This window comes from Gossypium hirsutum, chromosome D07, assembly GCF_007990345.1.
Source record: "Gossypium hirsutum isolate 1008001.06 chromosome D07, Gossypium_hirsutum_v2.1, whole genome shotgun sequence".
NCBI classification, from domain to species: Eukaryota; Viridiplantae; Streptophyta; class Magnoliopsida; order Malvales; family Malvaceae; genus Gossypium; species Gossypium hirsutum.
In genome coordinates this window covers 36,220,088-36,247,511 of record NC_053443.1, presented here as the reverse complement: position 1 = coordinate 36,247,511, position 27,424 = coordinate 36,220,088, and the positions used below count along the sequence as shown (strand labels likewise).

At 34.4% G+C, this 27,424-nt stretch overlaps 4 protein-coding genes across 8 annotated transcripts; 2 read left to right on the top strand and 2 right to left on the bottom strand.

The window, feature by feature from the left end:
• The first annotated feature begins 2,890 nt into the window (after window positions 1–2,890).
• On the top strand, window positions 2,891–7,034 carry LOC107954936 (protein MAIN-LIKE 2). 3 transcript variants are annotated; one of them, XM_016890630.2, is made up of 7 exons: window positions 2,891–3,095; window positions 3,626–3,745; window positions 4,039–4,683; window positions 4,878–5,045; window positions 5,180–5,569; window positions 5,665–6,559; window positions 6,706–7,034. In XM_016890630.2, the coding sequence occupies exons 2-6, from the start codon at window positions 3,638–3,640 to the stop codon at window positions 6,526–6,528; spliced, it is 2,175 nt and encodes a 724-aa protein (XP_016746119.1). In that variant the 5' UTR covers window positions 2,891–3,095; window positions 3,626–3,637; the 3' UTR covers window positions 6,529–6,559; window positions 6,706–7,034. The 3 variants fall into 3 exon arrangements, with proteins under 3 accessions (XP_016746119.1, XP_016746120.1, XP_016746118.1); XM_016890631.2 differs by having other exon boundaries at window positions 2,897–3,095; window positions 3,629–3,745; XM_016890629.2 differs by having other exon boundaries at window positions 2,897–3,095; window positions 3,594–3,745.
• Window positions 7,035–9,543: 2,509 nt separating this feature from the next.
• LOC107954934 (WRKY transcription factor 1) lies at window positions 9,544–12,586 on the top strand. Its single transcript, XM_016890628.2, has 5 exons — window positions 9,544–9,846; window positions 10,581–11,145; window positions 11,232–11,391; window positions 11,463–11,621; window positions 11,885–12,586. Exons 2-5 carry the CDS (start codon window positions 10,581–10,583, stop codon window positions 12,327–12,329), a joined length of 1,329 nt encoding a protein of 442 aa, XP_016746117.1. The 5' UTR covers window positions 9,544–9,846; the 3' UTR covers window positions 12,330–12,586.
• Window positions 12,587–12,654: 68 nt separating this feature from the next.
• LOC107954933 (scarecrow-like protein 21) lies at window positions 12,655–15,700 on the bottom strand. Of its 2 annotated transcripts, none has more exons than XM_041096579.1 (2): window positions 15,487–15,700; window positions 12,655–14,507 (listed from the first exon to the last, which is right to left on the bottom strand). In XM_041096579.1, the coding sequence occupies exon 2, from the start codon at window positions 14,363–14,365 to the stop codon at window positions 12,770–12,772; it is 1,596 nt and encodes a 531-aa protein (XP_040952513.1). In that variant the 5' UTR covers window positions 14,366–14,507; window positions 15,487–15,700; the 3' UTR covers window positions 12,655–12,769. The 2 variants fall into 2 exon arrangements, with proteins under 2 accessions (XP_040952513.1, XP_040952514.1); XM_041096580.1 differs by having other exon boundaries at window positions 15,483–15,665.
• A 1,163-nt stretch (window positions 15,701–16,863) lies between these two features.
• LOC107956235 (protein ETHYLENE INSENSITIVE 3) lies at window positions 16,864–19,481 on the bottom strand. Of its 2 annotated transcripts, XM_041096578.1 has the most exons (5): window positions 19,226–19,481; window positions 18,844–18,936; window positions 18,602–18,759; window positions 18,283–18,361; window positions 17,056–17,346 (listed from the first exon to the last, which is right to left on the bottom strand). In XM_041096578.1, exons 2-5 carry the CDS (start codon window positions 18,890–18,892, stop codon window positions 17,342–17,344), a joined length of 291 nt encoding a protein of 96 aa, XP_040952512.1. In that variant the 5' UTR covers window positions 18,893–18,936; window positions 19,226–19,481; the 3' UTR covers window positions 17,056–17,341. The 2 variants fall into 2 exon arrangements, with proteins under 2 accessions (XP_040952511.1, XP_040952512.1); XM_041096577.1 differs by lacking the exons at window positions 18,844–18,936; window positions 19,226–19,481 and having other exon boundaries at window positions 16,864–17,346; window positions 18,602–18,745.
• Between the last annotated feature and the right edge of the window lie 7,943 nt (window positions 19,482–27,424).

Genomic DNA, 27,424 nt, shown 5'->3' with positions numbered 1-27,424 from the left:
CTCAAGGGCTCGTTTAAGGGACAATAATGTATGTTTTGACTTGGTTTTAACATGTTTATTTCTATGATATGAAATGTTTGAAGTTTCTATTCGTTTGAATTGTAAACTCTGGTAATGCTTAGTAACCCTGTTCCAATGATGGATACGATTTAGGGGTGTTACATAAACTCCTATCCCCCTACTGTGGACTTTGACAAGTGACGATGCTTACCTTACCCAAATCTTCTGATTTCCTATAAAAAATATGGGGAAAGGTAAAGAGAATCCGACGAAGATCTTCGTTACTGTTTGATCAGTTATGGAAGGGTCAAATCAATTCAACTGATTCCTAACTAATCTTGTCACGAGAACCAACTTGAACAAGGCTCAAGCAAACCAAGTGTACTATAATTTGACAATGACTCGCTTATGGCGTGATCTTAAAGACAATTAAGTCTTCTACATCTTTCTCAGACACTTGATAGGCTCTTCGTGCTCAGCTAATACTCAGGGCGTAGACGTACTCTTTCTTGGGCGTAATCTTTCTTTTCTTGAAGAGACCTTGTAATTAAATCTTTAGATACCATTAATAGGTGGATATTTTAATGCTAGTATGCGTCAATACTCTGACTCGCCATCAAGCCAACAGGGTGGCAGATTATGCTACCATAGTGCCAAATCAATTTACTTACATACCTCACTCACCTTTTTGGATCTATCGTTTTTGGGGTGTGACAGTATAACATGGCTTCATTTACCACAATAGAATTCGAAGCTTGATAAAGGGTAAATAATATCCTCTCATTGGAATTGCATGGCTTATAGAAAAGAAACGTTGCCACGGGTCCTTTGTTAGGAACGAATGATTTTCATTACTATTTTTTAGTAATGATATTTTTCATGGTGGAAGATATAACTGTTACCAAGAGATAAAATAAGATCATATTGGCTGAATAGATTTTGACCTAAAGAGATTAAGAATATCCTATAAGGGTAACACACTAATGACAAAGTTGTTGGACAAGCAAAATTATAAGCTGCTTTTGTAATGGTATATAATAAGGGAGAGTTCAATCATGGTACTTTTAATGGATTGATTTCATGACTAAATAATGTTGTAATTAGACGAAGAGTTAAAACTTAATTACATATTATTTGAGCTCTAATTTACATGTCCAATCAGTCCCTCCATTAGCTCAACACAATCCTGTTTGAATTGCAACCATAATCGATATGTTGAATGAATGAAAAAAATGAAAGGAGAAATAAACTGCATGTATTTTTATCCGCAGTAAATGCATTTTTCTTGCAAGGAACAAAAGATGACTTAAAAATTAACTTAATATCGTTGACTTATTATTTAATTGATTGTAATTAAATAGTTGAGTTCAAAGTGAGAATTAAATTAAGTAGTCATTGTAGTTTTACTGAACGAGACAATTAAATTTATTTACTTAGATTCTAGTAAGGTAAATTCATTATGATTTTAATAAAATTAGAATTGGGTTAAGAAAATAATTTAATTGAAAGAATTAATTAAATTTATTTTAATTAAATAAATGATATTTTAGGAATAGAAAAATAGTTATAATATTGGAGAATTATATTGTTGGAAAAAATCTGGTTCGCAAATGGTTTTCTTGTATAGCGGAAAATAAAAATTTTGAAAATTGACTTGGTTTGTGATATTTATAGTAATAAACCTTAGATCGAATTCACATATGTGTTTTCGGATAGACGGATCCTTATCGTTTCCGACTTTCAACTAAATGATCTTCTCCGTTATTCTCTCATCATAAACTGTTTCGAGGGTTGACTCGAACGATTCGAATCAAAACACAGAACTAAAAATAGTTTTCTTTTCTTTAGTGTGAAAATGAAAAATCTCTTCTGAAATAGAAACTGACAAAATTTGTTATTCTGAAAAAATAGATTCAATAGTTGAGAACAAATTCTCTCTATTTTCGGGTAGATTAACAATATTTTAAAGTTGTGTCAATAGCCCTACCGATGTCATCTAATTTTGTATAGGTTGTTTGCTTTGGATATTTGAATAGGTACTTTGACATTGTTGGGATTCAGTGGTCACATCGCGACGACGTACTCCCAATGTCGCGATGACAAAAAGTTCAGGGCCCACGTTGCGGTGACGTAGCCTCGAGGTCATGATGAACTTAAATCAGAGTGTTACGTCGCGACGAGGAAACCTCTGAAGTCGCAACATCAACTTGGAATTTTGTAAACATTACAATTTAGTCCTAATTCGACCTAATGTTAGTATTAAAACTTCGTAGGCTCGTGTAAGACCCAAATCCAATTGTATAGTTTAAACAACATTTTATGATTGAGATTCAAGTCTATCCACAAGATGAAAGTCCTAAGGGATTAAAACACTATACAATTTTATCCCTTATGATTACAAATATTCACTACGGTAACTCTAGTTTTATTAGAGTGTTTCACTGTGCCACCAATGCTTCAAGTAGATAGATTTCTCCATATGTTTCACGAATTGAGTTAAGTCAAATGAGCTCATTTAATTAATTAACCTTTACATGAAGTTTTGTGTACATTCGTTATGGGTTTTGATCTGCGACCCGTAACACTAGTATAAGGGTCTCCATGATACTTTTTAACAATAAAATCTAGTATATATATTTTTGGGTGAATGTTAATCATATTTTGCGACAATAGTTAAGGTTATATTAAAAGAAGTAATAATTGAATTCAGTAAAAGTAATAAATAAAATTAAATGAAAACGAAACAAAATATGCATGAAAAAAGCCCATTTTCTTCGAGGAGAGAACAAAATTAGGCCGATCCCCAAATCATCCAAAAACATGCCATGTGTAACAACGTGAGATCGTAATTTACCCTAAGCCTATAGCCTATAGGATAGAAAATTTTGAATCCATTCATAAACGCAACGCAGCGAAGCGAACCCACATTCCAGTTTTGGAGACTTTCACACACACAGTACAAAGAGGAGAAAACCCTGCAACGACGCGTTTTGGTTTCGGGGTTTTTTTTTTAATTTCGCTTTGAATTCCGCTGAAAATTTTCTTCACGGTGGTGCCTGCTTTCGTTCTTTCCTGTCGTTTTGATTAAAACTCAGGTATAGTAAAATCCAATTTCTTTTTTTAAATCTAAATTTTTATTTTTTTCGCTTTCCGGCGTCGTTTCTTTCCCCCTCACCCTCACCCTCACCCTCACCCTCACCCTCGCTTTCTGATTTCCAATTTCTGGATTTTCCCTTTTATTATTATAATTATAAAGAGCACAACCAAAATGTTGACACCCAAATATTGTTTTCTGTTTAGTTTTCCATTTTTATTTGTCCTCCGAGAGTTAAACGGAAACTAGGTTTTAAATTGAATGGACCACCCAAATACAAGATTCTTCAAATTTTTATATTTGTGTGTATATATATTTCATTTATTTGCAATTAATTCGTTAAAAAAAAGTTTGAAATTGATCTAAGTTATCTGTGCTTTGTTTCAAGGGCTTGATAAAAATTGGCTCCAAAATGTAAAATTTAAGTATATATTAACAGTGATGGAGGCTATCCTGCTAATTTAAGGGACTAAACTATCTATTTTGGCCTGCATTTCAGGCCACTTTGATTTATTTTGGTTTAAATTTTAGAAGATAAAATCAATGGAAGAGATTGGAATGGACCCATCTGCAGCCAATCCTGGACCCATCGATCATTCAATACTGTATGATCAAGACAAGCATGTATCTTCAGCTGTTTGGGATGGCCAGGTCTGTTTCTCATACCCACCAATCTCATTCTCCGCCTTCCCCCCCTTTTATTTGCAGATATGTAATTTGTGTTCCTTTGATAAGTGAAAATTTGTAGAATTCGTTTATGCACTGGTTCTTTTGTTAGTTTGTTTGATTGGTTGTTTATCGGTTTCATCGCCTTGATGCACTAGACTAGTTTTGTCCTTATATATGTGGAGGGTTTCTTTGATTGTGATTGTAAATTTGACTTGTGCATGCGTTTTTATTTAAAACACACTAGCATTGTTACATAATATATACATGCATTACAGGAGCGTGGTGCACTTAGATGTCATGAGCATACATCAAAGTTGGGAGAATGGAGACTCACCCCAAAACAGATTGAATTGGTGGAAAAAGCAGGATTTGGGTACTTGAGGAAGATACCTGCCATTAGTTTAGATAATCCGCTCATTTCAGCTTTAGTTGAGAGGTGGAGAAGAGAGACTAATACATTTCACTTCACTGTTGGAGAAATGACTGTGACTCTTCAAGATGTTGCCTTCTTGCTGGGATTGGCGATTGACGGGATGCCCGTGATTGGAATAACATATACCACTTGTGGAACGGTGTGTGAAAAGTATCTTGGGAAAGCACCAGATTCTACTTATGCAAGTGGTGGGATGGTGAAGCTGAGTTGGTTGAAAGAGTTCTTTTCTCAGTGTCCTGAAAATGCAACGATCGAAGAGATTGAGCGCCACACACGTGCTTACCTTTTGTATCTTGTGGGAAGCACTATTTTTTCAACCACCACAGGGAATAAGGTCCCTGTCATGTACCTTCCATTGTTTGAGAATTTTGAGAATGCTGGGAGGTATGCATGGGGTGCAGCTGCATTAGCATTCTTGTATAGGGCACTTGGGAATGCCTCTGTTAGATCCCAAAGCACTATTTGTGGATGTTTGACACTACTTCAGGTTATTCACTTTTCTGATGTCCCATTTTCCTACCCTTTTCTTTTCCTTCTATAAGTGCTTTTGAAGGGCCTGCTGTCTTTCAACTTCTTTTGACAAAGGGAAGCAGTTAGGAGGATTTCTAGCTGAAGTTTTTCTAATGCTATTGACAACATTTAGACAAAATTCTGCTACTTATAATCATTCTTCTTTTTTAGTGCTGGAGTTACTATCATCTAAATATTGGTCGACCAAAGCTCAACAGGGACCCTATCCACGAGCATTTCCCTTTTGTACTGAGGTGGAAGGGAAAGCAGAGTGGTCCAACGACAAACCGTGATGTAGTTTTCTACCGTAAGGCACTTGACTCCCTGGAACCATGTGATGTAAGTTATTGGTATTTCCTTTTTGTTCTTTAAAATAAAAATTATGTTTCTAGTTGCCATCTGTGTAAGAATCAGCTTCTGATGAAAAGTTAAAGGAAGGAAGAGTAATATAGCTGTTTGTTGTTGAAAAATAGGTAGAGTGGCTTCCCTACAAGTACATGGATAGTACTGTAATCCCAGAGGAAATTAGAAATAGTTTGGTTTTGGGGAGGTCTAAAACGATGTTGATATGCTTTGACAAGGCTGAAAGGCACCTTCCTAATCGTGTCCTAAGGCAATATGGCATGCTTCAACCTATCCCAGAAGATGTGCCACAATGGGTAAGAAAAAGCCGTGGAGTTGATGGTGGTGTGGACTTGTCTGGGAAAATGGAATCAGAACTTAATGAATGGGCAGATCGTGCACTCCATATTGTGGATGGTGATGATGATGCAGATGAAAACGAATACATGGTGTGGTATTTGAGAATTACTCGTAAAGTTGTAGGGAGACCTATTTCTCTCTCTTCAGAGTTTCAGAGAACAGTAAGGCTATACTTAACTAGTTAATTATTGTCTATGTCCTGTCCCCAGAAAATTTTATGTGTACATCTCTTTTCTTTTTCTTTTTGATGAAACAGATTGGTGGTGTGCGGGAAATTTTATACTTAGCCGAAACTTTCCCTTTGAAAGGACTGCTGCCTGAGCAGTTTGAATCAATTTCCAGGATTAGGTCTATTGCACAAGAATGCTTGAGAGACCAAGTTGGAGGTACAGTTGTTGTGTCACCTATTGTGGGAACTGAACTTGGCAAAAGGACTAGGGGGAAGGAGAGGGTGAGAAGAAAGGGTACTGGGAAACGGAGGCGTAGTAATGATCCCATGGAAGGTCACGGAGCTAGTGAGGATGAGTCTCAGTATTGTGGCATGGTTGAGGTGGATCGATTACATCCGCATCACACGAATGATGAGGTAGATCATTTGCCACTTTGTACCACAGTTCTTGAAGGTGAAGCTGCACTGCTATTGGATACACCAAATAAAGTTGATGACATGCAACTTCATGATGCAACTGATGGGATTGATGCCTCACACTTTTGTGATCCATGTAATGAGGCTGACAACTCGAATATGCTTAATTCCATTGGAGAAAGTGATTTGCAAACTGCCAAAACAGTAGAGGAGGTTATTCCACAGTCATTTGAGCTACCTGATGCAACCAACGGTAACACCGATTTAGAAATTCATAATGAAACTAACAAGCCTGAAGACTCACAAGGTTGTAATGCTACTAATGGGATCAATGGTCCCCAAACACTAGTGGCCACTGATGTTAATAAAGCACAAATTCATGGTGCAACCGATAAGGTCAGCGAGTCACAACCCTCGGATGTTGTTCACAGTGATCAACGAATGGTAAAAGAGGAAGTAGAGGTTGTTCCACAGTTGTCTCACGAAAACACTGAGGATCTTGCACAGCAGGGTGATAATAGTGTTATAGCATAAAAGTGGAACCATTGTCATGTATTTCGTGGAGGTAATTCTCTGACAATTGGCTAAATGTGTTTGCCTATAAAATAGATAGATACATGTACACATACATGCACCAAAAACTTTAGGCATGCACCACGCATTCCTGCCTGCTACACTTGAAATGAGATTTCAATTTTTTTTCTTTTACAGGCTGCAAAAGATGAAATGGTCTCAGCCTTGTATAAGTGGCAAGGACAATTGGTTGCACAAAGAAAAGATATTTATATTGTAACTCCAAATAGTTCGAAGTGCCTGACCTGTTTTAAGGGCACTCTGTGGCTTGTAGAATTAGCTCGGGTTAACAGAAATTAGTTTCACTTTCCATTTTAGATGACAGTTTTATTTTTTGGCCATCTTAATGCAAATTGCATGGCATGTTCATTTTTGTTTCTAAGAATATTGTATAGGGTGTTTACTGTTTCTTCCTTTGGTATCGGCATGGATGAGTTACTTATGTGTAATTGAAGTAGATTGTTTTATGTTGTTGGCACTCTTTTTATCATGGTCAATGTTTTGGGATTTCAAGGAAATCCTGATCAAGTGGAAGAGAGAGAGAGAGAGAGAGAGAGAGAGAGAGAGAGAGAGAGAGAGAAGTAGATGGAAGATACTGAGATTTAGATTATAAATATACTAGACGCCTTTTGTAAGTACAATTTCTTAGAACCAATGAGGTTAAACTTGGGGTTGAGATTTTGAATTCTTTAAGCAATTTTTACAGATTTTCATGGAGCGGTTTAACTAATTAGACCACTTTCCAACATCTTAAGGCCATGATCTCCTGGCACTGAAATGGGGTTTTAATGAACAAAAATGAGTTGCATACTCTTATTTAAACATGTTTTCTTTGAGAACCAAAATTTGCAGAACAAATTCAGCCTGTTACTTGTACAGGAGGATACCTCCTCTTGCTGACTGATCTACTTCCTAATCTACACAGTTAGAAACCCTGCGATTGGTTTGGATTCAAATCAGTTTTGTTTGACATGTGCCATTCTTCTTGTTGGAGGAAATGAGATCTGGTTTGGGGTTTCCCCAAGTCTAAAGCTTGTTGATTCATAATTCTTCTCCATTGCATCCTTTTGTAGCAACAAGTTTATAGGTTTACTGTTAATCTCTGCTGCATCCTTCTATGGACTGTCTCCTAGATTCAGGCATGGACTCGTTTTGGACAGCTTCAATGGATGCCTCTGTTTCTTCGAGATTGTGAGCTTAGACTAGTTTGCCTTATTCAAACTTGTCATGATTGTTGTGGCCATGTTCATGTGGTTGATGCAGGGATAAAATGATTCCCGAGCAACCAGATTTCATTTTAGATACCATTGTGATATAATCGATTGGAGTAGGATTTGTGGCTTTGACTGGACAACCTCTACTACCCTTACCCTTTATAAAAAAAAAAAACAAACTATTGTTACACGTATGTATATATACATGTGTGTGTTTTTTTACTCGGGCGACGAAAGAAGTTGTATGTATTAATTTAAATATATTATATTTTATGTTAAAATTTAAATACATAATTAAAATTTGAAATTGTTTAAATTTGAAAAATTAAAAGATACATAAATTAAAATTTAATATAATACAGGAAATTTAAATATTTAAATTTAATTTAATTTTTCAGGAATTTTTTAAATCATTTAATTATTTGTTTTGTAATATTGAAAATTAAATATTAACATATTTTAAAATTGAAAATTTTAACAATTTTCAATACCTTTTAAACAATTGAATTATTTTTTAAACATTCAAATTTATAAATTTAAATTAAATATATATGTTTAAAAAAGTTATTACACTTTTATAAATAAAATAGGAAATTTAAGAACTATTTATATTATATATATAGATAAACTTTTTAAAAACTTTCTAATATTAGAATTGACATGTTTTAAATTAGTAACGAGTATTCAAGCAATTTTCAAATATTTTTTAAACTATTAGTTTAAAAGTTTTAAAAGTTTTAGTACTAGAATTGATATGGTTTAATGTTTTTTTATTATTTTAAAAGTTTTTTCATTTTTAAACTACTATTGATTGTTGTAAATATTATTTGTACAATTTTATTTTAGACTTTTATCTAAATTTTTTATAATTTTTAAAAATGTCAATATTATGTTAAAATCTGTAAAAGAATGGTAATAAAATTTTAAATATTAGTGTAACCAATATTATTTTTCATACGTTTACCGTTAATAGATTTAAAAAAATTTAAAACATCTCAGATATAAATATTTTTCCTAATAGGATTTAAAATTTTAAAGTCTCAATTCACCAATTTTTTTATTTTTAAAGTCTCAAGTTTTTTACCTGTTCGAGCTTTTAAAAATTTCTTTTAAAATTTAAGATTTTCATATTAACACGTATAAACTTATAAAATTGTCAAATATCATAAAAATAAAATGCGAATACAAATTTTTAAAATTTTTAAATTTGTATTAATTAAAATATATTGTATAATTTTTATTTTATGATTGACATTATAAATAAATCTATAATTTTTATATATTTTTTAATTTGATATTTTTATTTGATAAAAAATAGTGTTTTAAATTATTATTATTATTTAAGGGGTATGCATATTAATTTAAGATGTTATTTTTTATCGAATAAAATATTAAATTAAAAATATATAAAATTATAAATGACTTAATTTTATTTATAATATCAATCATAAATTTAAATTTATATAAAGTTATAAAATAATTTTAATATATTTTAATTGATACATATAATTGAACATATGCATTGCTGGATAAGAAAATTAGCTCGATAATATAATAAACAAAAAATATTACATTATTTAGTTAAAAAATTTGTCTATATATTATAGACAGATAATATGGATTATAAATAAATATAAAAATATATTAATGTTAAAATTAAATAAAATAAAAAGTTATCCTTACATATTAATTCGAGCAAGCGGCATTGACTAAAATAAAGAAAAGCAAGCAATAACAGCGTCTCAAGAAAAAAAAAGGGAAAGGCAGATACATACACGAATGAGTGTTACTGCATGTATTCTATTTTTCCCCCCAACCTCTTCTTAACTTGCCTTTTCTTTCTTTCCTTTATTTTTTTAAATTATTTTATTGGGATTAGACTTTAACAACCTGAATCGCTATTTCCCCCACTCTGACTCTACTTACTTCCCCGATTTTCACTTTCCGACTCCAACCACCATCTCCGGCGTGATCTACGCCTCTCATCGACTCTTCTAATCACGCTCTTTCCGCCTGATATACGGTTAGGGTTTCTTGATGCTCTCATCCACACTTGCATAGCTAGGTAACTTTCCTTTTTTTTTTTTCTCTTTATTTCCTTCAGTTTTAACTTTCTCTCCCTCTCCCACCTAATTTATTTGTTATGGAATGAATTTAATTTCGTTTGCTGCCGTATTTCTGGGATTTTAGCTCTTAATTTGTTTCTACTCTGTGTTTGGTTGCTGAGAAACCCCGTAGTATTTGAGCGACAAAGTTTGCAAAACTATACTCATTCAATTAACTTGGAACTTTCTAATTAGTCTTATATTAAATTAACCATATCAAACCATATAAGCAAGTTGAGCAGTTTAATTTATTTTTTCAGGTGAATAAATGAAGCAACTTTCGAATTAATATTATATTAAATTAACCTCATAAATTTCATCGTTTCTTTAGTAGTTTAATTAGGAATTGTTAGTTTGGCATTCGGAATTATTTCCCGTCATGCTCTACATAAGTAAGACCGACCAAAAAAAAAAAGAAAAACAGAGAACTTGAAATGCATAAGTTTTCTGCAAAGGTTTTGGTTAATTGTGAAATTCTTAACTGAGGAAGCCCAGTCACGAGTTGATGCGATATATGATATGGTTATTCTCTAAACGTCTAAGCAATTGAATGCTAATGATTAATAAGGTGGCTAGCTGTTCTTCAGCTGGTTTTTTATTATATCTATAAAGTCATGGGCACAATGCTGTTTTAGTATATATACAAGGCCCTTTTTAATGGTAACTAAAGTGATAAAGAGGTTCTTTACTTCAGATGGTTTCTTTAGGGGAGTGTGTAACGGATGAAGTTGGTACGGATAAAGTACAGAGCCCAGATGCTGGAAGTCATGCATTGCAACAGACCTCTGATAGTAAAATTCAGTCATCACAATCTGATGAAGGGAGAGGAACCCTTGCACTTATATCAGAGGAAAATCCACTTCCTATTTCTGTGATCCATGCTTCACAGTCACAGCAACAAGGAAATGCTTACTCTATGACATCCAAGAAACAATCGCTGACTCCCTCTCCATCGCCTGGTATTGATGGGAGCAGTCCCATTGTACGTGAGAAAGCCTCAGAGGATGGGTATAACTGGCGTAAATACGGGCAGAAACTTGTTAAAGGAAATGAATTTGTTCGAAGTTATTACAGATGTACACATCCAAACTGCCAAGTGAAAAAGCAATTGGAATATTCACATGATGGGAAAATGGTCGACACTGTTTATTTTGGTCAGCATGATCATGCAAAGCCGCTGAACCCACCCGTAGCTGTTGGCTTTGTTGTATCAGTCGTTGAAGAGAGACTAGATAACGCATCTCCAACTGTTATCAAAGGTAAGAAAATCATCTTAATCATTTATGACTTGTCTAATCTGATGAAGCAAAAGTTGCTTGATTTATAACTGATCTCATATTTGAAGACAAATCATTGGGTGCACATATCCAAACACCTCGCCTGATTGAGCCAGGGGATAGTTCTCAGCCTTTACCTATTGCTGCTAGTGAAGATGTGAAATCAAAATCAAATGGGATGCAAAATATTGCTTGTAATGATGATGGTCATCTCATCTCAAAACGCAGGTACCTTAGTTTATTTTTCTTGTGTGTTTGTTCCTCTTAACCTTCCGTTAACAGTCACTGAATGCAAACAGGAAGAAAGAGAGCGATAATGTTGATGTATCTCCAGTGCATAAACCAACAAGTGAATCACCTATGGTTATTAAGACACTAAGTGAGGTTGACATCGTAAATGATGGGTACCGTTGGCGCAAATATGGCCAAAAATTAGTTAAAGGCAATCCTAATCCAAGGTATGAATCACCTTATTTTTGTTTGTACACATTTCAAACACTTTTGTCTAATTTACATATTATTGCTGCTCTTTGGCAACGAAGATAATCATATTGTTATACCAACTATAGATGTTTTCTTATCACAAGTATCTCTAGTGCTGAGAGTACTTGTGCATATCACTTAAATGTGTTTTGATCGCAGAAAATTTTCCATTCTTTACATATGTAACCATACTGCGGCTTTTGGCATGAAGTTGACTCTCCGCTCACTTGTGATGTAGGAGTTATTACAGGTGCTCAAATCCCGGATGCCCTGTCAAGAAGCATGTGGAGAGGGCATCTCATGATGCAAAATTGGTTATAACTACATATGAGGGAAAACATGACCATGATTTGCCTCCAACTAGGACTGTTACTTATAATATAATTGGCTTAAATGTTGATTCACAAGCTCATAACAGTGAATCAGGCACCAAGGTAGAAGAAAGGGAGACCATTAATTCTAGTTCTGGAGCCGAGAATAAACCGAGCGAGCAATCGAATGGCGAGTCAAGAACTAAGTTAGAAGTAAGTGGTACTGTTCATGTTTGCACAGTTGATGCACCTACTTTGGGTCCTGAAAGTGGGTCAAATGAGCAGCGGAGTGGAAAGTTAGATCACAATGAAGAGAGTGAAGTGGTTGGCTACACTGCTCATAGTAAATCAAGTTCTCAGAATACAGAATGAGCAGATCAGTAGCAAATTCGAAGCAAAATGGAAAAATGGTATTGCTGACAGTGATAAGATGGTCCATGTCCATATTCTTGGGGTGTTCGTATTCGCAATGATTGATTCGGAGTATCAATATTGGCAAGCAACCCCCATGTGTAAAATTATTCAACCAGTTTAAATAATGCAAGATTAAGATGTAGAATTTTATCTTACGGAAAGATCTGATATAAAATAGGATAATGTTTATTGAGAAATTTCTCAGTTATTTTTCACCTTCGTCTTCCGTTATTATTCAAGTTTTAGGTGTCACTGAATGAATGAAACAATGGAACGAGATGACTGCAGAGAAGCAGGCTAACTTATGATTTATAAGAAATGCACGCTTAAATAAGTTGTTGGCAGCTAAGACAAAGACATCCAAGCATAGCTGAATGCCAGAGTTATAAAGAAAGAAATCACTTCCATGCACAAGAAGCGACCAAATCCCTATTCATCCAACCAAGAAATAAACCTCCATCTCTCTCTTCAAGCCTATATCTATCACAGTAGTTCTCAAGCAGTGTTTTTATGGTGGCATTCACCAAGGAACTTAATGGATAAGGAGTGAACCCCGCCATTCTGAACCTTGACCTCCACTTTCCCATGAGTTCATGTCGTTCCACTCTCTCCGGCCCCTCACATGCTATGATGTTAACAACATCCCTTGCCAGGCAATGCTGCTCCACATTGATTCGCTCTTTATGTTCCCGTGGGAGAGTCACATCGATGGATTCAAACATGGCTGTATAATAGTTCAACGTCTCATGGAACCTTGGGAAGAATGGAGCAGTGTTTGTGTTTGATTCCTGCTCGACTAGGGTTACAACCTTTGGAGACAGACTCTTAACCAGCCTCAAGAGTCGGTCACGATGATTCTCGGTGCTCACACTCTCATCAGGCATGTGGTGAAGCATGAAAGCAAAATTTACAGCTAGAGCCTCTCCAGGTCGAACTTGAAGATGCTCTTGTTGAACCTCACAACCAGACATGGCAGCAGCATTGAACTCAAATGGCACTTTAAAAAGCGCTGCAAGTTTAGACAGCCTCTTTGCAACAATGTTTAAGCCTCCTCCGCGGGCATAAGCAGATGTGGAATCATCGATACCAGTAATGCGGATGTGAGGCGGCCCACCAGGCCTAGCCGCAAATGCTTGAATAAGAGTAATCCACTGACTCCCCTGACCTATTTGGAAATCGATAATATGAACTCTATCTTCATCCTTCATGGCTTCCGCAATAGCTCCATTAGCGGACATGTAACCAAACTTGAAGTAAGGGCAAACCTCATAAAGAATATGCATGTAAGATAATAGTTCAGCACTTGCCGGTTCTTTGCATCTCAAAGCCTTGTAGATCGAGCTCCCCGAGGAGGCCAGTCGTGCCACAAGCCCTTCCAACATGTATGCTCCCAACCTCTGGATGGGCTCACCAGAAACTGACACCATCCGTCGTAATTCATCCATTAACCACTGTGCTGTCAATAGATCATTATCTGATACAGCTTTTGCACAGGAGACAAGGACATGTTTTAGATCTCGTCTGGAGACTGCATCCGTTACAAGTCTCCAGCTGTCCATCTCCGGTGAGATGGTGCTGTTGATAATATCACAATCAGGCCCCAACATCACAGTTTCCAGCTCTCTCAGCTTACCCTTCAGATCACTTACATCGTCAGTTATGCAGGAACCGCTAATAGGAGAGCTATAGGTATTATCTGGAGAGTGATGCAGGTCAGACATATTAGACTGTGATTCTTGCTGTGACATTGGGCTTCCATTTGATGAAGAATTGTAGACCGTATAACTGCCACGTGCAGAAGATGACTCCAAAGTGCAATAAGGCTCATGGGAATTCTTGACTGAGAAATGGGATCCGTGGCTGCTGTCGCTATAGCAGAAAGAGCGATCAATAGCTGGGAATTGAGGGAAGCTGCAAGGCTCGACTTCTTCCTTTACTTGAGGAAACAATCTGCTGGCCATGACTGAACTTCTATGTTGCTGGGATGCTTGCATTGGTGTATCTTGGTTCTCGACTTCTATGTTGCTATAGGTACTAAATTAAGAAATTTTGATTCTATCTGACAGGCTAAATGCTGCATACAAAGTAAGTGTAAAAACCAATGTCACCCCCAGCTATCTCTTCTCTCTTCATGGTCTGCAAAAGAGCGAAACAAGCTCAGCAAGATTTAATGGCGGCATTGAGGATACAACACAAATTCCAGATTCATCATGCCTATCAAAATAGTCAATTTCACCGAAACCTAAGCGCCCATTTTTCTTCTGATATCACAAAAACTATCATCAACTCATAAGAAAATAGAATATATACATACTTTTCTTCCTTCCATTTTCAACAAAACAAGAGAAGAAAATATCATTATTCAATACCCCCTCCGCCATACATTCCTAGATCTTCAACAACAAGAATACTTAATATCCACATACTCATGACCAAATACGTATGAAGGAAAATAAAGACATCTTTGATTCCGCACAAGGAGGAAAAATAAGTACATTAATTAGCTATTTAAACAACATTTATTCCAATCTCCAAAACATCAATTCTGGTCTTACCGAACTGATACCAAAACTTCAACTTATATAGCTAGGCATTCTCTCTCATAGCCACATATATATTTTTTACGTCATAAATAAATAAAATTCATTCAAGCACCAGATCATTACTCATTTGACATTATGTGATGTGAAGGAGCTTCTACTTTTACACAACTAGAAAAATATTAAGTCTTTATTCCTTTTAAGTAATATAAAAAACACAATAAATCTGTGAAGAACATGCTTTCTTCTTCATAAAAACATCATTTTTTTTAAGACAAAAAGAAAAAAAAAACAACACCAGAAAGTGTAGATTCTTAAAGTAAAACCAAAACTAGAAATCTTTAAAAACCATCTTAGTTATAGTTGATCCAACACCAACTCATTTTCACTAAACTCAAAACAACTTCCCCCCTTCCAATAAGGAAACCAACAACAACTTCACTCACCAAAAGAAAAATAAACCAAAATTCCAAGAACCTCCGGCAAGCAAGAAGAAAAAAAGAAATCTTAAATTAACTCAATTTGAGAAAATAAATTGGCTTGCAATATCAAATCAATTGTTTTAACATACCCACCTTATTATTCTAAGGAATCCTTAGCTTGCTGAGCTTTGAGTTTTGAAAGAGAAAGAAAGAAATAAGATAGGAAAAGATTTAATTAATTTTTCTTTAGTGAAGACTGAAGAGCCACATGTGCATTAATTAAAAACGATGATTAAAAGCCCATCGATTATGCCAAAACTACAGGATTACCATTAATGGCAGAAAAAAGAGAAAAAAAACATTCTGACTTCTGAGCTGTCTTGCAAGATACACACCATTTATAGACTTCTGAATGACTATATTACCCTTGGGTAAATAATTAGTAACAGCACATTTGGTTCGCTGTATTGGAATAGAGGCGTAATGGAATAGAGGTGTAATGGAATAGAGACGTAATAGCAAATCAATTGTTTGGTTGAATGTAATGAAATAGAGGCGTAATAGTATTCTTGTGTTTGGTTGAATGGAATAGAGGTGTAATAGCATAATGGAAAAAACTAAAATAACTAGAATACCCTTAGCATAAATTTGTTTGGGTAAATGATTATTGTTATTGTTATTTAAATTTTAATAAGATTATTAATATCAATAATAAATAATTTAATCATATTTAAACATAATTATTATTAAATATATTATAATTAAAATATATAATTTAATAAAATTCTTAATAATCAATATTCTTATATGAATTTACTCAAATCATAATATATGATACTATAAAATATAATTTAACATAATTATTATTAAATATATTATAATTAAAATATATAATTTAATAAAATTCTTAATAATTAATATTCTTATATGAATTTACTCAAATTATAATATATGATACTATAAAAGATAATTTAACATAATTATTATTAAATATATTTTAATTAAAATATATAATTTAATAAAATTCTTAATAATCAAGATTCTTATATGAATTTACTAAAATCATAATATATGATACTATAAAATATAATTTTAAATAATTAATATTAAATATATTTTAATTAAAACATATGATTTAATAAAATTGAAAATAATTATAACTAATAAATTTTCTTATATGAATTTGTATAATTTAAAATAATTATTATTAAATATAATTTAATAATAATATATAATTTCATAAAATTCTTGATAATAAATTTTCTTATATGAATTTATATAATTTAAAATAATTAATATTAAATATAATTTAATAATGATATATAATTTCATAAAATTCTTGATAATAAATTTTCTTATATGAATTTATACAATTTAAAATAATTAATATTAAATATAATTTAATAATGATATATAATTTCATAAAATTCTTAATAATAAAATGTTCTTATACGAATTTACTAAAATCAAAATATAACTTGAGAATTATATTCTGCATAAACATAATTAACTTATATTAAGAAAATGTTAGATGAAAATGAAATTCTACATCCTAATCCATATGTTATGTAGTTTTACAACATCAAAAACTTCCATCATCTTCAACATGTACTTCAAAATCCCATCCTGTGCCCTCGACATCTTCTTTCTCCTCGCCTGTTCTTTTGACAGGCGCTGTTTAGCAATATCAATCCCCTCCTTGCACTTATTCTGCTCTTGAAGCCGTTTGAGACGCATTTTGTCCCTCCACATCCTCCTCTCAAGTTCATCCACATCAATTTCTTCATCACTATAATCATCCTCCACCGTCGCCTCTGGTTCAATTTGTGAGGCTGCCACATCTTTTTCCCCAAGTGGAGCACTGAAGAAATCCATATCCCCACAAATTCCTATCTCGTCAAACATCATCATTGTTCCAAGATAGGAACTCAAATATGTCTGAAACTTGAGAGAACCTCTAATCTGCTAGTACTGATATAAGTTCAACCCACCCAAAAATAGGCCTTAGTTAACCTATTAAAAATTGAATAAATATACTGGTTAACAAATACCCAAAGTTCCTTGATAAACTTGCAGCATCTAACCAATAAAATTATATACACAGTCAAAATATAAATTTAACACCACACACAAACAGACATATATGTATATACATGTATACATATATGTAAACTCTGGCTAAAGAAACATAGATGAAGTAATATCAAAAAATTAAACAGATCAAAGTAGCCTATCAGCTGATCATCTGCATATATGAGTTTTTTAATTATCATGACATAAGAAAGATAAGTGGGAAAATAAAGATAAACTACGATTCATAAATCTTCTAGCTGCGATGATTTCTCCTTTGCTGCATTTCAATACATGATGTTAGCTATGCTTTCTTTAAAATTATATGGTGTTCAAGCCAGTTGGATATATGATATATCCCACCATAGGTAAGGGAGTTCCTTAGGGCCAGGGATCTATCCCTGTCACCTGAAGGCTTAGGTGTTCATCACCAGGACAATAGTACACCGAAACTACGAAAAAAGGTAACAAAAGAATTGCTAAGAGCTCATAGTGATATGTTTATCACACGAATAAGATTTTTGCTAAAGAGGGGCAGTAGAGAAACTAGAAACCACAAAAGGTACATTGTCAATGCTTCTAGCCAACAAGCAGCATCTGGATTCTAATGTACTGAAATCAAACATTGGTCATCCCTACTAAAGATGGTGCATGAAAGTGCAAGCATCGACACGGTGAGACTTAAGTTTCCAAAACTAGTATGAGATGATACATGACCTATCGGTCATTCTGGAAAAATCAGTTTAACCCACCGTGACCTTCCTAACCACAATTCAAACCTAAGTTGGGGTGCCTAAAGTCGAACTAGAAAATCACGAAAAGGAATACATCTAATGAATATTGACAAACTACTGAAAGAGAGTATGTGTTTGTTCTTACAATGAACAGGAGCTTGGGTGATAGTTGGTGCCTCATGAGTAACAGTTTGAGTTTGTCCTGATGCACTGCAAGTTGCATTCTACTGGAAAAAAGGAAACCAGAATCAGAAACTCCGAATTCCAATATCATTAAAAATCGAGTATAAGCACGCGCAAAGCACACACAGAGCCATAACATACGTGCACGCATGTAATGATTTGTTTCACTAAATCTAATATCAGGATTTAATACCGTTTACATTGACAAAAAGATGAGCAACAATTCTCAATTTCTTCTGTAAAAATAAAAGTAAGCAATTAGTTATGGCGACAAAACGTACCAAAGCAGTTGCGGTGCATGCAATGGATGAAGATTGTTTTCTACTTCTTCCTACACTAGGTTGTGATTGCAAGCCAAGTTCCCATGGCCTTATCCGAGTCAGAATTCTAACCAAGCCACAACGGCTACTGCATTCAATTCGTGACTCTAATCGATGTCCTGCCGAAAACCAATAGCAAATTTTATCATCATTAATCTAAAAAAAATTGAATGAATAATAAAATAAAGTTCCAAGAAAAATACCAGTAGATAATGAAGGCCGCAAAGGGGCAGTAACACTAGCAGCCAGCATTTTGCAAATAGTTACAACAAAGGCTATTCAAATAAGAACAAACCCTGAAAAATATATGAAAGATTGCATTATTAGATAAAATTTCAATGTTTAAAACAATGAAACCCCATCAAAAGAAACTGAAAAACAAATGAACATGTAGGGATTAATAATTAACAACCCTATAGAGGCTAAAAGAACACAAAAGAAACTGAAATAAAAATGACCCAATTATTTTTTATGATTCTCAAGAGCAAAAACAACCTCAATAGGCATAATTAAATCCAAATTAAAATAACATCCATGGAATTCAATACAACAGAAATTAAAGGAGAAACAAAAAGAACTTGGAACCTTGAAGAAGGTGCTGGGTAGGAGAAAATTGGAGAAAGCAAAGGAAGATGCCGACTTTAAGAAAGGGACGAGAAGAACTGGGAAATGGAAACCCCATGTCTAGGAAGAAGGAGAAGAACAGGGCTCAAATAAATGCCGTAAAATCCTGCCGACTTTGAAGGCTGTTATTTTTGTAGAGATGTGGGCGTGTGGAGAACTATGAGAAACAGAGGGAGCAAATCGACAGAGGCTAGAAGGGACAGAAGAGAAACAAAGGGGAAGCGGATGGGAGGGTAAAACACGGAGGGTAAACTTAAGCGGTGCCTAATCTGGGCAAAAGGAACGGATTACAAATCGGTGGATTTCACCAATTAAGTCAGTAATGGATTACAATGGTATTAGCAATACCATGAACCAAACATAGGAATAAGGGGAGATTAGGTGGGGCCACCGATTAGGGGTGTATTGGCACCAAACATGTTCTAAATGTGTTTGATTGGATGAAAATAATTTTTGAAAAATAATTTTTGATAAATTAAATATTTTAGTGTTTAGATAATTTTAAATAAAATATTTTTCCTTGTTTGATAAAATTTTTAATTTTTTTATAAATTATTTTTAGTAAAATAAAGTAAAATTTAACTTAAATTTTAAGTACATAATTTTATTTATATTTTAATTAAGCAATAACTTTAAATGCTTAAATACAATTTAAATTACAACATCTTTCTCAAATGCATCAATTGAGTAACTATTTTAATTATATATTCAAGACATGCCACAATAGTATAACCTTACAATATTTTTCATACCAAATAAACATTTATCAAATACAGCTAAAAATTATATATTGTAATATATAAATACACAGTAATTTTACATATGGAATCAATGTATCATGGGGATTGCTTGTGAGATGGAAATGGAGATGCATTGAGTGTTAGATGAATTTGAGCAATGATGTCACATTGGAGGCATTTCAGAACAGGAAGTGGAATCGAGTATTTTGATGTAGTTTTGAGGGCCTCTAGTTGCTCCATGGGTGCTAAAACTTTCAAGAATTGAGGCTTGAGTTTAGCTTAATTATTTAGGCATTGTAAAGCAAGAGTAGATGTCAACTGATCACGTAATATTTCTCCTTCAATCTTTGATGTCAGAAGACATCCATCACTACTACTTGTACCATTAAAAGATGAAACAATCAAGCTTGAATGAGTTGAAAAACGCATGATTTTGCGTAAAATTCTTGAGTGCTTTGGTTTTAAAAGAGAAAACTATATTCCTAAGGCCCCATTATTAAATAGAAAAATAACATTGTATCAAATGAAAAAAAAATATAAATTTAAAACTTATCTTAACATCTATGGTCTTCCCATGAGTGTTATGCAACATGAAACCTTCCAACTCAATAATTTTTTTTCATTTACGGAACATTTAGCATGGGAATGCACGTTATTGTATTTCTATATAAACATTTTCTTTAATTCTTTGGAGTAGACCTCTTTTAAATCTACCTAGATTTGTTTCAATAGAGGTTTACAACAATAATTTGGTAAAAAATCACAAATTATGCATAAGTCATAGCACTCCAAGCAAGCAACTATTGTTCATATATTTATGATTTTGCATTACTTTCAAAACATAAATATGTAAATGTTACACACACGTTAATAAAATAAACTTAAACCACAAGATCGAACGAGAACAATATAAATATGCATATATATAATTAGAAAGAACAGAAATAAAATTGGGTCGAAGTATTATACTCGTAGGTAGGTAGAAAAATAGATTGGTAGTTGAGGCCTATTTTCATAGTTTCCTTAAAACATATTCGGCCACTCCTTTGGTTTTGGATAAACGTTGGTCGACTGTCTCCCAGGATACAACAACAAGATGAGCATGGCAGTCGCACGACTGCAGTGAGCAACGAGCAGTAGCCTTACCTTCGTCTATCACCGAAAACGGTTTGAAAAATATGCAAGGAAATGATCTCTCGAAATTTTGGAAAATTCAGTGTCTCTTTTCCTGCAAATTATTTGGTTTTAAATAATATTCAAAAGAAGAACTTTTAGAAATTTTTGACTAATGGAGCCAATAACGTGTCCGTGAATTAAGGAGTTATTAAAACCAAATCAACATTTGAATTAAAGGATCCATTAACTCCTTTTAATTCCAAATAGATAAACTCTGCTGAGGAAAAAATAAGATTACGGCCTCCAACTCTGACAGGTTTGAATTTGCACCCCCTACGCGTGAGGAAGAGCATTAGTTTAGTCATTCAATAACTATCAAGTTGGTTCACATATTTAAACATATTCCACATTTGATATCTAACCAATGTGGGACTAAGCTTTCCATTTTTCTCAACATAATTCACAAGTGGCTTACTTTGAGCATTAATTTATCATTCATCACTCAACCATTTTGAGCATGTGATATGCCATTGTAAAGGTCTCATTGGGATAGAATATAAAACCATAATTTTATGATTCAAATCTCCACCTTTAATAATCAAGAATATGCCTCAAAGCTTCCAAAAAATCAATTTTTTCAACAATCCCCCACATGAATGAAAATTGATAGTTTTAACGAAAAATATTGACTCGATGTGGTGACAGAATCTACGTTCGATAGTTGCATAGGATAGGTAGGCATCAACCCTTGATCCTTCCCTTGTGAAAGTATATTTACTTTACTAGCCAATTAGTAGACGTGATGTCCTTGAACTGTTCTACCATTTGTGTAAACGATGATATACCTCGCACAACTACCTCATTGGCAATGTTTTAGTTCTCATGGGTATGTTCATATGGCCGTGAACATCTCCTGGTTCTACAAGAGTTTGAGAGAACTATGCCCCAATAGTCTCCTCGAAGCGGCCCCACTTCACTCTCACATTGGTGACTTACGTTGTTCGACTCAATGAAACATACAATGGTTATTAAAAGAATTGTTTAACCTATCCCACTTTTAATCACTGTTTATATCATAGGAATAAACTTGGGATAAGTACCCCCATAGTGACCCCATAAGGTCTATGCAAGTAGGTTGTCCTTTTGAACCTAGATCTTGGGATCTCCAGTCAACTAGGTTGGGTTTTCCTTCACATAGCGCATTTAATTTGCATGGGCTTTAGTCTCATTCCTTTCAATGTTTTATCAACCTGATCTCGATTTAAGCCCTTAGTTAGCGAATCTGTAATGTTATCTTTTGACTTTACAAAATCAATAGAGATAACTCCATTTAAGATCAATTGTCTAATGATATTATGCTGACAATGCATATGTCTCGACTTACCATTATACATTACGTTCTGTGCTCTACCAATTGTTGCTTGGTTGTCACAATATATGCATATTGCGGGCACAGGCTTTGGCCAGTTAGGAATATCCTCCAAGAAGTTTCAAAGCCATTCAGCCTCTTTTCTATATTTTTCTAAAGCTACAAACCCAAATTCCATTGTAGATCTGGCTATAATAGTCTGTCTTAAGGATTTTCATGACACGACCCTTCCTCCTAATGTAAAAACATATCCACTTCTACCTTTGGTATCTTGAATATCAGATATCCAACTGGCATCGGAGAATCCTTTTAAAATAGTAGGATCTCTAGAATAATACAGTCCGTAGACCTGAGTATATCCGAGATATCTCAGTACTCTCACAATTGTTTTCCAGTGGTTTTCCCTTAGATTGCTTGTGAATCTGCTTAAACTGCTCACAGTGAAAGCAATATTTGGTCTAGTACTACTCATAAGATACATTAGACTGCCTATGACCCTTACATATTCCACTTTGTAAACACTTTCACATTTGTTTTTGGATAGATGTTAGCTCGTATCTATTAGAGTTCTGGCTATACCAAAATCATCCTTGCTAAATTTCCCAAGAATCTTGTCCACATAGTGTGACTGGGTCAATATGAGACCTTCAGATGACCTCTTGATTTGGATGCCCAAAATCACATCAGCTAGTCTTATATCTTTCATGCAAAATCTTGAATTTAACATGTCTTTGGTATGTTTTACCATTTCATTGTTACTTCTAACAATGAGTATATCATCAACATATAAGTATAGGATTATATATCCAATACCAATAATTTTGACATACACACATTTGTCACTCTCATTAATCTTAAAGTCGTTTGTCATCATGACATTATCAAATTTCTCATGCCATTGCTTTGGTGCCTGTTTAAGTCCATACAAAGACTTCACCAATTTACAAACTTTCCTTTTTTGTCCTGGAACTACATGGCCCTTATGTTGTTCCATGTAAATCTCTTTATAAAGATCTCTATTTAGGAAAGCTGTTTTAACATCCATTTGATGTACTTTTAGATTCCGCAATGCGACAATTGCATGTAATGCCCTGAATAATTTAATTTTGTTTCTGTCCAATTTGATATAAATGAGTATTTGCTTCAGTGGTTAAGTGACGTGGGTGTGTGTTTGAGGTCTGGGGTTCAAGTCTCACATTTGCAATTTTTGCTATTTTTGATCCAAGCCTTATCCCTATTGGGTGGGCTTATATAAGATTATTTGTAAACTCATATCAAAATAAGCTTGCTAGTTTGAGTGGTAAGGAGTTAGCTTGTTAGAGGTCTTGTGTTCGAATCCCTGCGTGAGCGTGGGTGATATTTTTGCTCCGATTGTGTGAAAGAGGTTCGGTGGAAATGGGATTCTGAGTTAGTTGAGGTTGAGTTGTTAGTGGGAAGTTGAGATATATCTATTTTGTTTTATTTTTGGTTTAAAAAAAAAGATTTTCTCTCTCTGACATTTTTTTTCTGTGTTCTTTCCCCATCAAAAGTTTCTTATTTCTTTCCCCTTATTCTGTCAAATATTTTGTTCCAAATTGCTGTGATATGAACCCTTGGTTTCTTGGTGTGATTAGGTAAGCGAATGTGGTGAGTTCTTGCTTGTTTCAAAGGAACGGGTTGTGATAATCTTCGTTGATGTTATTTTTCGTAGTTTGATTTTTGGATTTTGGTAGCAGTGAATCGTGACGAACAGAGCTATTCTCTCACGGAATCGTAGTCGGAATCATTCAAGGAAGTGGGTAAGTGTTGAACACTTAAATTGGACTATTGTCGGCTTTGTTGGTTCGGTTTAATTGAGAATTAAAACTGATTATGGGAGCATGTAATGTCAATTTTTAGGTTCTAATGGGCTCGGGATTGCTTACACATCAAAATCAAACTAGTTGTGTACCCTAAACACGAAAGGTCGAGGTTCGACGAAAGCCGAAAAAGGGGTTGTCAAGCCACAAGGGCGTGTGCTCGGCCGTATGGCTGGCCGTGTGCGAGACAGAACCGTATGATTGATGAAGGTGTGGCCGTGCGCATGACACGGCCGTGTGACGGGGTGAGTGTGGTCGTGTGGGCTAGACGGGCTAGGCCAGATTAGGAGTGTGGGCTCATATGGGCATGCCACACAGGCGTACAAGTTTTGGGCTAGGCCGTATGGGCCACACGAGCAAGGCCAAATTGGGTGTGTGGGCCACACGAACGTGTGGACCCATACAGGCAAGCCACACGGGCATGTGGACCTAAAATTCTAAAATTTTCTCAAGGGTCGCATGGGTCATTCCGATCAACTATGGGCCTACCATAAGGTCGGTAAGGGCTAACCAAACCCTATTTCATGTGATTTGATATTCTGATAAACTGATCTGAGTAGGATACTGATATGTATATCTGATTGTACTTTTTAAGTATGTATTTATTTGTATGCGAGCATGTTAAGCATGTTTATTCTAATACTTATGTATTTGTATTCTGTATCTGTATTGGGGTGGGATTGATATATGTGGAGGAAGTGATATGTATGACGACCGTTCGCCTATATTGGCAACTTGACTGCATATTATCTGTTATGTGTCACATCGACATTATATGGTGTGTAGGGATGAGTAGGTGTTTTTAACCCCACATGGTGTGATGGGATGGATGGAGATGGTGTAGAGGATAGGGGTAGGATACTGTACGTTTGATCTGTTATTTGATTTTGATATCTGCTTCTGATAAGGACTTAGGTCTGGATTTGTACCTGATTGCATATGCAATTCTATGTAAATTGCATGACTATCTCTGTTAGGTTGCACACTGAGTTTATGAAAAATCACCTCTGTTTTTCTATTCTGTTGAAGTAACCCTCAGACATAGGCGGGTAGGTGCGATAGAGGCTCAGCGGTGACCACTAGTTTAAATTGCCTTTGAGTTTTTGGTATTCTTAAATTCTGGATTTATGTGAGAGTTTGTAAGTTTTGGAACTCTTTGGGCTGTATGGTTTTTAACTGTTGGCTTTGCTTTTAGTTTTTGGATGTTTTCTATCCTGCGATGATTAACTAAAACAATTTACGGAAACAAAGGTTTTTTTGAAATACGAATTGGATTTCCAAAATATAATGATTTTTTTAAAGATTTTCGCTACAAATTATGTTTTGAAAAAAAAAACAAATTAATAACGGTTTCTACAATAAATAAGTAAACGAATATGTTTTGTAAAATTTGGATACTTTTTAACAAATAAACTACAAGGTTTGTCGAAGTAAAGTTAGTTTCGAAACCCTTCTTTGTAACACTTCCGGATTAGTTTCGAAACCCTTCTTTATAACACTTCTGGATTCGACCATAACGTCTAGGCTGGGTTTGGGGTGTTACATTGCAAGTATCATCCTTATAGAAGTTATCCTAGATACTGAAAAAAAATATCAAAGCAGTCAAGACCTTCCTTTTGTCTATAACCTTTTATAACCAATCTGGCCTTGTACTTATCAATTGTGCCATCTAATTTCATTATTCATTTGAAAATCCACTTAGAATTTAATGGTTTAATTCCTGGAGGAAGATCCACTAATTTCCACGTATGATTTTGCATGATGGAGTTAATGTCACTTTTAATAGCATTTTTCCATAAAGTGCTTTCGGATAATCGTATAGCGTCATTATAGGTTTGAGGTTCAGCCTCTAGCATAAAGGTTAGAAAATCTAATCCAAAAGATTTTTTCACCCTTGCTCGTTTACTCCTTCTTGGCTCTATCTCCGTTTCAACCTCTTGTTGAATGTCTTGACTATTTTCATCTATAATCTCTAAAGTTCGTTTCATTGAACTTGAATCTACTTCCCTAGTTTTACAAGGGAAGCTATTTTCAAAGAATGAGACATTTTTTTTATTCCAATATAGTATTCTTGTGAATGTCACGATTCTTTGATTCATACAAAAGAAACCGATATGTATTGCTATGTTCTACATAGCCAATGAAAACACAATCCACCATTTTAGGGCCTATTTTCATTTGCTTTAGTAACGGAGCCATTACCTTCGCACCCTCACACTTTCAAATGGTTGTAAGAAGGTTTTCTACCTTTCTATAAATCATATGGTGTGCTGTCCTTTTTCTTACGGGGATTCTTATTTAAAAGGTAATTAGCTGATAGAATAGCTTCCCCCCACATGTTCTGTAATAACCCAGAGCTTCCTAGCAATGAGTTCATCATTTCCTTTAGAGTCCGATTTTCCACTCGGCTACTCCATTTGATTGAGGAGAGTATGGTGGTGTCACTTCATGAATAATACCATGTTGTACATAGTATTCACTAAATGGTTCAACATATTTACCACCACGATCACTTCTTACCATCTTAATCTTTCTATTAAGATGGGTTTCAACTTCCTGTTTATAGAGAATAAATTTCTCTATAGCTTCGTCTTTGCTCTTAAGCAAATATACATAGCAATATTTTATGCTATCATCAATTAAGGTAATAAAATATTTATTCCTCCTCTAGTTTGAATAATCTTTAAGTAACAAACATCACTATGTATTAGATCAAGTTGTTCTGTATTTCTTTCAACAGTTTGAAATGAAGACCTTGTTGATTTTGCCTCAACACAAGTTTCACATTTATGATTATAATTAATGTGAATGAAGGAATGTGTTCTAAATTAATTAATCTACATAAAGTATCATAATTAACTTGTCTGAGCCTACCATGCCATAAAGTAAATGACTCATGCATATAAACAGAAGAGGAAGTGACATTCTTATTCACAGAGATTGCATTAAGTTTCCACATGTCATTTAATACATATCCCCTTCCCATGAACAGTCACCCCTTAGACAAAACTAGCTTTTGGGATTAAAACACCATCCTAAAGCTGTGTACATTGAGGAGTGTCCCAGAAACAAGGTTCTTGCGTATGTCAGGCACATA

Bases quoted from the DNA above. Each gene is read 5' to 3' on its own strand.
- LOC107954933 (XM_041096579.1), bottom strand. From the start codon at position 14,365: ATGCAAGCATCCCAGCAACATAGAAGTTCAGTCATGGCCAGCAGATTG.
- LOC107956235 (XM_041096577.1), bottom strand. From the start codon at position 17,244: ATGATGATGTTTGACGAGATAGGAATTTGTGGGGATATGGATTTCTTC.
- LOC107954934 (XM_016890628.2), top strand. From the start codon at position 10,581: ATGGTTTCTTTAGGGGAGTGTGTAACGGATGAAGTTGGTACGGATAAA. The intron at 11,146-11,231 runs GTAAGAAAATCA...TCATATTTGAAG, and splicing joins ATCTCCAACTGTTATCAAAG to ACAAATCATTGGGTGCACAT. The intron at 11,392-11,462 runs GTACCTTAGTTT...GAATGCAAACAG, and splicing joins CATCTCATCTCAAAACGCAG to GAAGAAAGAGAGCGATAATG.
- LOC107954936 (XM_016890630.2), top strand. From the start codon at position 3,638: ATGGAAGAGATTGGAATGGACCCATCTGCAGCCAATCCTGGACCCATC. The intron at 4,684-4,877 runs GTTATTCACTTT...CTTCTTTTTTAG, and splicing joins GATGTTTGACACTACTTCAG to TGCTGGAGTTACTATCATCT. The intron at 5,046-5,179 runs GTAAGTTATTGG...GTTGAAAAATAG, and splicing joins ACTCCCTGGAACCATGTGAT to GTAGAGTGGCTTCCCTACAA.